General features: G+C 41.0%; 1 protein-coding gene across 1 annotated transcript in view; it reads right to left on the reverse strand.

The window, feature by feature from the left end:
* Positions 1-1,787: 1,787 nt before the first annotated feature.
* Positions 1,788-13,000, reverse strand: part of LOC140557534 (rasGAP-activating-like protein 1) — a 37,593-nt gene continuing 26,380 nt past the window's right edge. Inside the window, exons 15-21 of the mRNA XM_072682027.1 lie at positions 12,783-12,927; positions 10,269-10,441; positions 7,047-7,184; positions 6,613-6,748; positions 5,006-5,126; positions 4,080-4,156; positions 1,788-3,562 (exon numbers count right to left, since the gene is read on the reverse strand). Coding sequence (XP_072538128.1) covers positions 3,411-3,562; positions 4,080-4,156; positions 5,006-5,126; positions 6,613-6,748; positions 7,047-7,184; positions 10,269-10,441; positions 12,783-12,927 — 942 coding nt within the window. The 3' untranslated portion in view covers positions 1,788-3,410. The remainder of the gene's footprint in view (positions 3,563-4,079; positions 4,157-5,005; positions 5,127-6,612; positions 6,749-7,046; positions 7,185-10,268; positions 10,442-12,782; positions 12,928-13,000) is intronic.

Here is a 13,000-nt window from a genome sequence, read left to right on the forward strand (position 1 = left end):
AGAACACTGAGGTCATACCGAACTTAATGGCAGTGGATTCATTCTCTTTTGGTGAACGTCGATCGTGGCTCATAACAGTAAATCAGTAAACCGGCTACGGGTGCATAATAGCGGGTTGGCACACTATCACTGTAAAGTGGAGCAGAGTAGTGAAGTATGTTCGTGGAATAAATCTAAAAGACAACTACTACTAACCACTGTTTTTTCTGTAATCAAGGCTATTAACCGAGTGTTTCTTTAGTCTTTGCTGCAGTAACAGGCTCTTGTCGGGAAAGGTTGCGTGTGGTCCTGCCTGTTTTGCCTTGTCTTTTGGTTTAAATTTGGTCTGCCTGCCTGTGTTTGAATAAAGGCTTTTTGCATTTACATCCAGCCTCTTCGCCTTCGTGAGACATCCAGAGGGAGTCTAACTAGAACTTAGAACTAGTTCTGTTTCGTAAGGAAGGTGTTTATTCTAGAGGAATCCACAGTAGTATTTGTAGTAATTGTAAGAGTCGTACTTACCCTCTGATTTTAATGACCTAGGTGGCCACTCTCGGTACACCTTCCCTATGGCGGCTGGAGCACATCCCACGAAGTTAACGTTTTTCGAGGTGCTACCACCCATCATCCAGTGTCACAGTCATTTCAGAATATTATGACCACCCCCGGTTTGGAATGAATTTTGCCGGGATGTCACAACTGCCATGGAAATGAGCAAGCACACCAGTCAGTTGTAGCAGAGCTCAAAACAATCGTCATGGGCAAAGGACGCGATTTGACAAATAGGGTACCAGGGTGGTAGCATCTGAGAATGGACTTCTCGCACATTGAGTGTTTTTCGACGGCATAACACTGGTGCCCCACGGGCTATTGATGCCAGAGGGGAACGAACGATGGTACACAGCAATCAACGTAATCAACGCGCCACTGTAGACCAGTTAACCTCTAGAATGAACACCTACTGAACCAAGGGTGGTTATTCCCACTATTAGGTAAGTGGTCATTATATTCTGAAATGACTGTGTATATGTGAATGTGTGTGTGTGTGTTTGGGTATTCTGGCAACAGACCCCTTCCCCCTTCCCTCCCAAAAATGAAAAGGTAATCAAATCTATAATAACTCCAGTGAATCCCATATTCATCATTTTAAACAGGGAATATCGTCATAAAGTGACATCAATTTGCATAATTTGCATTCAGCGTTCACAAAGGGCACTTTTCACTGCTGTACCGAGTCTTTTATAACATTGTAGCTGCTGAAAGTTCCCTAATCCTTACATTTTTGCTCTATCCTGTGTTGTTCTCCATCCTCCTCTCTCCAGTGGTACAGCACGGCTGTGGGCGACATGTGAAGTCAGCAAAGCAAGGAGGCTGGAATGAATTATTCTTCTTGATGTTACGACCGATCATTCCCAATCTTGCTTCCAGAAGAAGACGCCATTTGTCAGGTGGAAGTGCACTGAACCTACAGGCCTACCAGCCCCTACAGTCCACTTCTTTCTATTATGTAAAACATGACTCACATTTGAATTAGCATCTGAGGTTTTAACAGGCTTCTCTGTTAAAGTCTCAGCGGATAGTTTGGATTGATCCTCTCTGCCTGCATGCTTAAGGGTGTACTTCTTAGTGCGCATGCCTGTGCATGTGTTTGCGTGAGGGAGAGAGAGAGATTGCAGGAGAGAGAGAGAGAGAGAGAGAGAGAGAGAGAGAGAGAGAGAGAGTGGTAATTGATCCTTTCCTAGTGATTTGTACCAACTGATTTCCGCTCAATAAGGGCTCAACACACAAAGAGCTTTTTTGTCAAACGTGTATTAAACCAACAAAAGCATTTTTTACTACACTGAAACATTTGTCTGAATCAAAATCTGAATAGAAATATAATTTGGCAAAAAAACAAACAAACAAAAAAACGCCAACAAAGAGTTTGGCATGCAACACCCATCCATTTTTTTCCTTTCTCACACCTCAATGCACAAAATCCAAAAAACATAACTGGCACTTATCAGCAAAACTGTTATTGATTAGGCTATTCGGTTAGATAAAAGGAACAATCATGCTCAAATACATATTGTAGGAAAGGATTTCCATGACCAAATTGTACACACCAACCAACCCCCAGCCCTAAAACAACCTACAGCTAAATATTACAAAGAATTAAAAAAACAAAACATAACAATAAAACCATTTATTGTTCAAAAATATCCAACAGCCGCCCACTTCACAAGCTATAATGACTCAGCCAGCCATGCTCCACTGAAAAGCTTTTCTACAGCGGCCGCTCTGATTTAGGGTTATACCTGTAACCTGGATACAGCGTAGCCTGGATACACCCATGGCAACTGCAAATATAGCACATCGGCAGGACATATCCTGATGGCCGTTACAAATGCGATATGTTTATTCTGGAGTACTGATCAAATCAGCTGTAACACGTTCCTGTACGATTCGCAACATATCACAGCAAAAAATTTATCCAGACACACCTATATAATGATATCCTTTGTTTTTTTTAATAGAAAAATACTAACGCTATTCATCTTTTGTAAAAGCACTGCTGGGAAGATGAGCATCACGTTCAGCTGGACTGGAAAATTTGCACCATAAACGCCTCGGTCAGCCACTGAAATGTCGTCTACTTAGTAAACAGAGTAGCAACCCAGATGCAGGCATGATACCTCTGGTGTGCGTTCGTGTGAGCATGTGTGTTTTCTAGCATCTTGTCATGCACACTGAATGATACGCGAGTATACAAATACACACATTCATGTTTTTAAAAGCTACAGTTTGGCTGCTGGCTATAAAATCAACACAAAGCGTCAGTTCAAGTTGGTTGGAAATACAAATACATAGAAAAAAAAGTCAAGTGATATTTCGCGAATCTCATTTGTCTGATTTAAAAGCTTGACAATCTTCATAAAATGAAAAATGAGTATTTCATTGATTTAATAAAGATTGCATAATTGTCTCTTTACGGGACAAAAGACCCGAAAGTTATAGTCGGGAAGGGCTGCATGATGTGAGTAAGGGGTGAAGGTGGCAAAAGGGGTACTAATCTAAGTGTGTTAAGGGTTTTAAGTGTTCTCTCTTACACAATAAAGCTGCTTCATGCGGTTTCACTTTGAGCGATGGCATAGGAAAGCCACTTTTGGCAAACCATGTTTGCAATGTGGGTGTGAAGAACTTTTCAGTGGTCTAAAGAACCTTCACATGATGTTAAAGGTGCTCACTAATTTAAAGGTTCTTCGCTCTCACACATCTGTTGCAGACATGGTACTTTATGGAATTAAAAGTGGTTCTTCGGTGGCATCGCTTGAAGAACCGTGTGTAGCACCTTTATTTTTAGGAGTGTTAAGCAGGTTAAAATGCCAGGTTGTTTAGGCTGTAGGTGTGGAGTGTGGAGTGTGTTTTAAGGGCAGTGTGTGTAGTGCAATCTATGAAGGCAGGATCAGGCTGCTGGCCTCTTCTCTTTCTCTGTGCTGGAAGGAGGTGTGAGCACGTTCCAAATCCAAAACCACGTCCATCAGCCGAGCCGCTACAGCGCGGGCACGCTCGTGCCGTCCCTGCATGGACGGCCCGACCCTGTCTAAGAGGGAGAGAAATTAGAGAGAGCTTTGTAGACAAACAAACAAAAAGAATTTGTCCCATTTTATCCCATCTCCATTTATGTATACTCCCCCTATCACTAGCAATGCCTGCAACACTAGGATTGTGACATGCACATGTCTTTTCTGACACCCGTAAAGCCAGCCACCACCTGATGCAGCATCTCTAGGCAGCCAGCGAGCTCAGAGAAAAGCGTGCCCACCCCCAGCTCCAATACAACAGCTAACAGACACCTGTGCTGAAGTACCATCAACTCACACAACCTTAACTCAAGCTGCTAAACAGTAGTTCTACCTTAGAATGTGTGGAAATGTGTTCTCTCGAAATGAACAAAACTAAGGGGTGCTCAAACGTTGGCATATACCTACACACATTATACACTGTAGATTACACATTGGACATATGCATGACTCCACGTCCTGTGTGTGTGTGTGTGTGTGTGTGTGTGTGAGGTTTTGCTATGCTTGCATTGCTTTACTCTCAGTTCTCACTCTGACCTGAAGGTCTTCTCTGCTTCACCATGCTCTCTTCTGGTGTGGCAGCTTCTGTTTCCTGTGTCTCCAGGTACTGCTTCCTGTTTCTCAAAAGAGGCCGAAACAGAGAAGCAGAAGTCACGGCGAGGCCACAGGCTCAGCACAAGTTCAGCGAAGTGGAGGATACGGAACATTTCCTCCGTCCTTTCTCAGTCCTACCTCTGTTCATGAAGGTGATGTCCAGACTTTTAGCCTAAAGCTGTCCCAGGCGTTCCCAAGACGCCCAGAGGTTCTCAGAGTTCTACCCCTCTCTACACTGAAGTCTCTTCTTATTCTACAACTGTATGCCAAATGCGTGGTCCAAATTCGCTTAGTTGTTTATTCCAAGTATTTACAGACTCTTTGTAATATGGAATATTTTCCAAAACCTGAGTTATGAGTTTCAAACACTATGCTGTAGACGAATCAGGTTTGGTTGCATGATGAACCAAGATTATAATAGAGCTGAATGAAGAACCTATAAAATGGTAAAGACATCAAATGAAGGCTCTTTATGGAACCAAAAGTGGTTCCTCTGTGGCACTCGTCACTTAAAAGGAGTGCTTGACTTTTTGGACTCTTGGAGATTTGGCGCTCCGGTTTATACTGCATTTATTTTGTGCATAATTTGGCTCCTTTGAGTCAGTCCCTGTTCAGTGCTCTAAGAACCTCTTTCAGCCTCATCTCTATGAATCCCAGAATGTCTTTGCCTGTCTGCTCTTACTGGTCTATCATGTCATCCTCCAAAATCATATCAGCCTGAGCTTCAAAATGCAGATCTGTAGCCCAAACGCATCCAACATTGAACACCAGTACAGACATCTAGTGGTGCAATGAAGTATTGCAACAGTGCCGCTTAACCTGTGAGCTGACAACAGATAATATAGCCATATAAACACAAACACACACACCTGAGTTTGTCTCTGCCTTGCAGCAGTTCTTTGTAAATAGTCTGAGCCTCAGCGTCTGGGTCTAAAGGATCACTCCAGTCTCCGAGAGTCACTGCAGAATGAGTACGACTACATCCCAGTGCTAAGAAAGAGAGAGAAAGCAAAACAGAGATGAGTTTGCATTTAAGTGCAGGTCGGAATGTGAAAGACAGCTGGGTGCTTTCTGGACTGAGGTGCTATTTGTGACCCACTAATATACTGACATCACTTCTATTATGTATGTAAAGCATTTTAGCATTTTTAACATAGTGAACAGCATTGTGCCTGTTCCAGCCCACTGTAACTACAACTTGAAATGTACCTTAAATTCTTTAGAAAGTGTGAAATATTGGATAGAACACTGGCTAATGAAGAACACTAAACTCAGGGTCATGTAAATAGTAATGTAAACATTTGAATAGTGAATAGTTAATAGAACAGAATAATTTACCTAGTTACAAAGGTAATAGGTATATGAATTATGTATTTTTTAATTTTGTATATATTTGCATATTTTCTTTATACTGTGAGGGACAATGCACCTACATTTTTCTGTGTTATTGTCATATAACAATAAACCTGATTGGATTTCATTTTATTTAATTTGAGTCTGTGAAACAAACAAAAACGTCTGAGATTGAGAAGAGACTTTTACTTGCTGGGTTACTTGCTGAGCATCATCATGCTGAGGTATCTATTAGAAAATGGTGTATTGTGGCTATCAAGGGATGCACATGGTCAGCAACAATACTCAAAAGACTGTGGCATTTAAGCAACAACTGACTGGTATTAAAATGACCAAAAAGTGCCAAGAAAAGATACTCCATACCATTACACCAGTTCCACCAGCCGGGACTGTGGGCAGGCTGGGTCCTTGTATTTACTGAAAACTGTTGGCGCCTAGCATTCTACAAGTGTTTTTGTCTCAAAGTTTTAGTGAGCCTGTGCCCACTGCAGCCTCAGCTTTCTGTTCTTGGCTGACAAAAATGGCCCTGACACGATCTTCTGCTGTTGTAGAACATACACCTCAAAGAAATGTTCAAAGTGGTTGACTAAGTTACTGTAGCCTTTCTGTCAGCTCAGACCACCTCTGGCCATTCTCTGTTGACTTTTCTCATCTACAAGGCATTTCTGTCCTGTCCCGTTGTTTTGTTGTATTGCAACATTCAGAGTAAATTGTAGACTGTTTGAAAATTTAGATTTTAGATTTTTTTAGATTCTAGATAGCAATTCTAGAAATACTTAAAGCAGCCCATCTGGCACCCAACAATCATTCCACTTTTAAAATCACTGTGATGTGGGCTGATGTATCACTTTCAAAGTACTACCCTGTTACCTGAATTATAGATTACAAGTATATTATTATATTATTATGTGGTAATTAAAACCCTTTTAACTGTGTTTCTCAGTTAAGAAATTGGCAAAAAGGACAATAAAATGATAAATTTATTTGGAATTTTTATTTGGAATTATTATTTGGAATTACTACGATATTGGATCCTGTGCTCATATATAAAGTGTTTAAGGTGTCCCATCTGTAACATTCTCAAGTATAATAAACCCAAAAGAACACACGCACGCATACACACCTGTGCGATCCGGGTGTAAACAGCAGGTCCACTTGTTTCCGCGGTGGGCTCCAGGGTGGAAGGAAGGCAGCATGTGTTCATTGTAAATGCTGGCCTTCCTTATAGCTGATAGCCACTGATTAAGCTCATTCACATTCTGTCACAAGGAGGAAAAAACACACTATTAACTGAAACGCTGGCTTTTTATTATTCAGTCCATCATTTTAACACTTACTAACAACTAATATGAATAGTTTGCTAACTGTGCTGAAGTGAAGAAGTGAAGAGCACATACAGGCCCTTTGAGTTTAAATGGGATCACACCAAAAACATTCAGAGATGCTCCATGTGTGTGTACATGCCTGTGTGTATGGAGTAGCTGTAAGTGGCTTTATTCGGATACCGTATAGCTTGTGTGTGTGTGTGTGTGTATGTGTGTGTATTATGTACCGCACCTTGCACTGCAGGTACATGGTGTGCAGTTGGCTCTCTGGGTCTTGGGTTATAACCTGCATGACGTTCTGGAGCTGAAAGGCATTTTCATCCACTCTCTCCACTGCACAAACACACCGAATAGGAATGGAGGAGCGTGTCTATAGAATCAATCAAACACACAAACACACCAACGTTTGGTTTTATAGGGTTGTCAGGATACAAGGTCATATATACCTAACAGAAAACAAACAAATGGATCCTTGACCAAATCAAGCTTGAGGCCCACCCAACCAAACTGAGGAGGTCAGCCAGCAACAGCACGAATAGGTTATAATCAGATAACTAATCATGAATAAACCACTGAAAAACCAAACCCCAACAGAAGACAAAATATCCTGGACTAACACCAACCATGGGATCAGAACCAACGTTATGCAAAGTGATAAGACTAACTACAAAAGTGCATTTTGGGTTGTTGCTAGTTTCTGTGGTGGTTTCTCTGGTGTTGCTGGCTGATTGCATTGGTGTCGCTGATGGTGGATGCTATTGTCAAATACAACTACTGGAATAAAAACAACAAATTATGTGGGCATACTTTTTTTAACTGTTTTTGGTGAGAAGCCAAATGTAATTTTTAATAATTAGTGTGCTTAGGGTGTGTGGGGTGAGGTATGTTTATTGTTTGTTGTGTGTTTACCTTAAGTTCTGTGCCACCTTCATTTTAGTGCTATGTTAAGTAAAGTTCCACCTTAAAATTCAGCGCTACTTAAGCGCAAGTCCACCTTAAAAGCAGTTCCACTGTGTGTGCTGATGCTGCATGATGGAGCGTTAGGCTGCGAGCATGTGAGAGATTGGGCTCCGTGCGTGCGTTTGAATGTGTGTGTGTGAGTTAAGGGCCCATTGTGACATCACGTGTGGCATGTTGCCAACATTCCGCCCATTCATTCTCTATGGGACAAAAATTCTGCTGAATTCCTTCGCTACTTGGAATCCGTGCATCCAATCAAAAAGCTGTATACAAGCTCGCATCACACAATCAGGCCGAAAACTGCGGGACTAGAAATAATAATGGTAAATTTCCCCAATTTCTCAACCTGTCTGCATCATTTCCTCATTAAAAAATATTACCACAGTCATGCAGAGATATTTGAGAAATTGTCTATTCTACTGAATCAGAACTGTCCATACTGGTGGTGATAGGCCAGATGTCTGAAGATGCCTCCTAAAGCTACCTCACATAAAATGGTTAGGAATATGCTGTCTGACGCCTGCTTAATGGTACTTTATGGTGTATCTTTTTAATAAATTAATAGCATACAGGTACAAACAGGGCACTGTAAGCAAAAAAATAGCATCCAAAGCAAAATCTTTGAAATTTAACACAATTTTACCATCAACATTAAAAACCTTTAACAACTGAAAATGGCTATGTCTGTGAACGGTGTTGTGAACACTGCCACCCCTGGTTCCTGAACTCCCACCACTGCAAAAACAAATCAGAAATCTTAAGTTTTTTCTATAATGATTAATTTCACACCAAAACACTCTGGGCTGGGTTTCCCAGAAGCACATATAGAATTGTTAAATGGGAAAGTGAGCATCACATTAAACTTTCTCTCTGTGAGGTCATTTAAAAACAAATGGAAAACTGTGACACAAATTGTGCTGTAACTTAACCACGGGATTATGCGGAGGTTTTAAAGAAAACAAACAAACAAAAAAAAAAACCAACAGATAAAAAATGGTGGAATTCCCAAAATGAAATGTTTAGCCCTTTGAGTTAAAATACATTTTGTGAAACTTGTGAAACTTGTGCACTTGATCTATATACAGTCAAACTAAAAAGTCATGCGCTCTGTCAAACCGCAGCCTGACACTTCTGCAAAATACCCTGGCAGATTGCCTGGGTGTCAGAGATTACATCCTGTCAGAGCCGGAAACATCACCTGAGGTTGCTCTAGGGGCCTCTAGCATCTTTAAATCAAGCCGAGGTCATGCACAGAACTCTGCTGATGCTCACAAGTGTACATCTGCACGCACACACACACACACACACATAGCAGGGTAAAGCATTTAGGCCATACAGGTGATGAAACTAGGAGACTGAGCTTTAATGTGCAAATCAGTCAATTAGAATGGTGGTGGGGGGAGGGGGGGAGAAAGTAAAGAGAGAGCGAGAGAGCGAGAGAGAGAGAGAGAGAGAGTATTGTCTCCAGGCAGATTGGCTCCTTTATTAAGCAGGCCTTTATTTAGGCTCACACAAAGGAAGGTGACAGCTCACAAATCCTTCCAGCAGCCGTCAAGCCTTATTCCTGCTCCATCTCCTTCCTCTCTACTTCCCCTTACAAGTCTCTCTCTCTCGCTCTCTCAGCCACTGATCTGTCACTGCCTTCCACCCTCCTCTATTCTCTGTTCCTCTCATTTTCGAAGTCTTCAGACATCAAAAGGCACAAAATGCTAATTACCCCCCCTTCACTAAATGCGCTCTCATTCATAAAGCAAATACACGTCAAGCTGAAACTCATTATTACCATTCGATGGTGGAGAGGGCAAAGTGGTGAGTTGAGCAAAAGGGAGCGATGGGCCTCATCCACCTATTTCTTCCTATGAATGTTCTTAAATTTGGTCTCATGCGAGATTCGTGGTGTGTTTGAATTTGCAGCTAATTATTAACTAGAAAATAGATCAACTGAAAAATCCCACATAAGAAAACACTGCGTTTTAAAGTGGAATTTAAGGCTTTTTGTTCTGATGAAATAAATCACAATTGTGTTCTTTCATAAGCGCTGCGAGATTGGACGACTTTACAGAACGGTGGCAAAAATCACCTTAACTAAACAAACTATGAACTTTCAATGCATATTTGACAACATACCTACATTAAGACACTGAATTATTATTATTATTATTATTATTATTATTATTATTATATTTCACATGATATTTATTTTACATGTATGTAATAGGTCACAACCTTAAAACAAAGTAGATGTGTGATTAGTTTTTTGTGTTTCAAAAAACATCTGATATAATAAAAACAATATTTAATAATACATATAATATAATAAATAATAAATAACAATAATATGGCAAGGAAGATGAAATTCTGAGAACTGGAGGCTGGAGTTCAAATGATTAGGACAGACAGACCCCCACAAACAAATGAAAAGTCTGATTATCGGTCATATGAGGTATATGTGTGTGTGTGTGTGTTTGTGTGTGTGTGTGTGCTCGTGTCCCACCTGCCAGTCAGAGGTTTTGGCATAGGATAGTGTCTCTGAGCTGAGCCAAAAGTAGCGTTTCTTAAAGGCAAAGCGTTTGAGCAGCTGTGGTCCTTCAGCCTTGTGTTTCTGCAGGAACCCCTCTTTGACTGTCACTGATGGCAAATACACTGCGCGCTGAGGAACGTCACATCCTGCAATGAGACAAAGAGAGAGAGAGAGAGAGAGAGAGAGAGAGAGAGAGAGCAGTAGGGAAGTATTTAGATTCCATCAGCTAAAATGAAGCATTTGATAAAAGGTGCTATATCAATTCAACTTGATCATGTGATTGTCAAATGTCTTGTGTTGCTCACAAATTGACACTAGGTGGAGCTGTGGTCATGCCTGACATGGCACAGTAGAGGACTAGAGTTACTTGACTGAGTATTTTCCTCTTCTTTCTACAATTATGTACCACCTACTATTGCCATTTCTTTATATAGGCCCACAAACACACACACACACACACACATACATTTACATGTGGTACAACAGAACTACTGTCATTAAGCATGCAACAGTGCAACCACTGGTGTAAGATACTGACTAGTGTAGTCATTAAATATTTAAGCTGTATTTAGAAGACTGTGTTTGACACGGTCACAGGGCACATATGGGTATATGATCATCTACAGTGCCTTGTGGCGAAAGTATTCACCCACCCCCCTCTTTGAGTTTTTCCTGTTTTGTTGCACTACAACCCCTAACCATTACCTTTAGAAGTCACATAATTAGTCCACCTGTTTGTAAGTGTAACATGATCTGTCACGTGATCTCAGTATAAAGTATATACACCTGATCTGAAAGGCCAAAACTACGCAAGGGGCACCACCAAGCAAGTGGCACCATGAAGACCAAGGAGCACCCCAAACAGGTCAGGGACAATGTTGTGGAGAAGTACAGATCACACAGAGCGCCATTAAATCCATCATTACGAAACCGAAAGAATATGCCACCCAGACAAACCAAGAAAGGGCCGACCACCAAAACTCTCAGACCAGGCAAGGAGGGCATTCATCCGAAAGGCAAGAAAGAAGCCAAAGAAAAACCCTAAGGACCACAGAGCTGGGTTTGGAAGTCTCTAGTCATCAAAGAAAGAGAACACCATCCCCACAGTGAAGCATGGTGGTGGCAGCATCGTGCTATGGGGATGTTTCTCATCATCAGGGATTGGAAAAATGATCAAAATTGAAGCAATGATGGATGGTGCTAAATACAGGGCAATTCTTGAGGAAAACATTGACCCTGAGCATAAGTTTAAGAGGAAACATGTAAATGGCCAGATCAAAGCCCAGACCTCAATCTAACTGAGAATCTGTGGTACGGCTTAAAGATTGCTGTACGCCAACGGAACCCGTCCAACTTAAAGAAACTGGAGCAGTTTTGCCTTGAAGAATGAGCCAAAAATCCTGGTCGATAGATGTTCCAGTCTTATAGAGACATGCCCCAAGAGACTTGCAGATGTAATTACTGCGAAAGGTTGCGTAACAAAGTATTGACTAAGTATTGAGTTTTCTGGATTTTTTTTTGTCTTATTTCTTGTTTGTTTCACAATAAATATATATAATATAAATAATATATATTTATTGTAATAACAGTATATATGTAACAGCATATATTTACTGTTATTGCTTTTTTACTTCTATTATTTATATTGTGTATATAGTGGTAATATTATCTTTTTTGCATCTGAGTATCTTGCTATCCCTTTTCTGCTCTTATCTCATTACCCCTTGTAATGATGCATTCAGCTACTTATAGTTGCACCCATTGCTTATACAGATGTGTAAATGCACACACACAAACACATAGCTCGTCTAATCCCTATAGAGAAATACTGCCAATAGAATAAGACTCTCTGAAGCAGATGAATATGAACATATTGGCACCATGTCTAACGCCAGGTGTAGACTAGAGGGGAATAAAGCCCCTAAACGCAATCAGATCCTCACTGCAATGCTCCAAAATCTAGTAGAATGTCCTCCCTGGACAGTAGAGACTCTAGTTACATCAACAAAAGCAGTATAAACTCTTTTTAATACCATTGATCTGCAAGTAATATATAAATGAGCTGGTGTCCCAATACTTTGGTCCATATAGTGTATCTTAAGCTCATAGCAAACCATATACATGGACACAACAGGAGGATTTATGGGGCTTAGGATATATCAGGCATTTCTGAGCATTTCTAACACTGGATATTGTCCAGTCAAAGGGGTGGAATGGGAATATCGAATAACCTCCGTTACTTAGAATATTGCATGGGAGTCGGCCGTAGGAATGCTAGCACTTCCCATATGGCTGTTCCTCTAAACTTTTCATACTTACGACAAGAATGCTATAAAAAATACTAGTGATTCCCAGCTGAACTGATGATACTGTTCACCTATTAAACAGTGTATATTCACTGTACATTTGGCACCAGCCTATTGTTGTCATCAGTATGTGTTACCATGGTTCCCCATTTCTTGAGTCAGTCTAGCCGTGGTGACTCACCGCTATCATGGTCTACATCTATCAGCTTATCCAAAAAGTCTTTAATGGATGCCACACTGCAGAGGATGATGGGGTGGAGAGGAGCCATCCATTGCTCCTTGCCATGTCCCAACTGCAACCCAAGATTCCCTATACTCTGCAAAGCCTGAGACGAAGGGATAGAGAGAGACAGAGAGAGAGGAGGACAATATCAGCACCATGGACAGCTCTGTCTTTAA

This window comes from Salminus brasiliensis, chromosome 6 (genome assembly GCF_030463535.1).
Source record: "Salminus brasiliensis chromosome 6, fSalBra1.hap2, whole genome shotgun sequence".
NCBI lineage: Eukaryota > Metazoa > Chordata > Actinopteri > Characiformes > Bryconidae > Salminus > Salminus brasiliensis.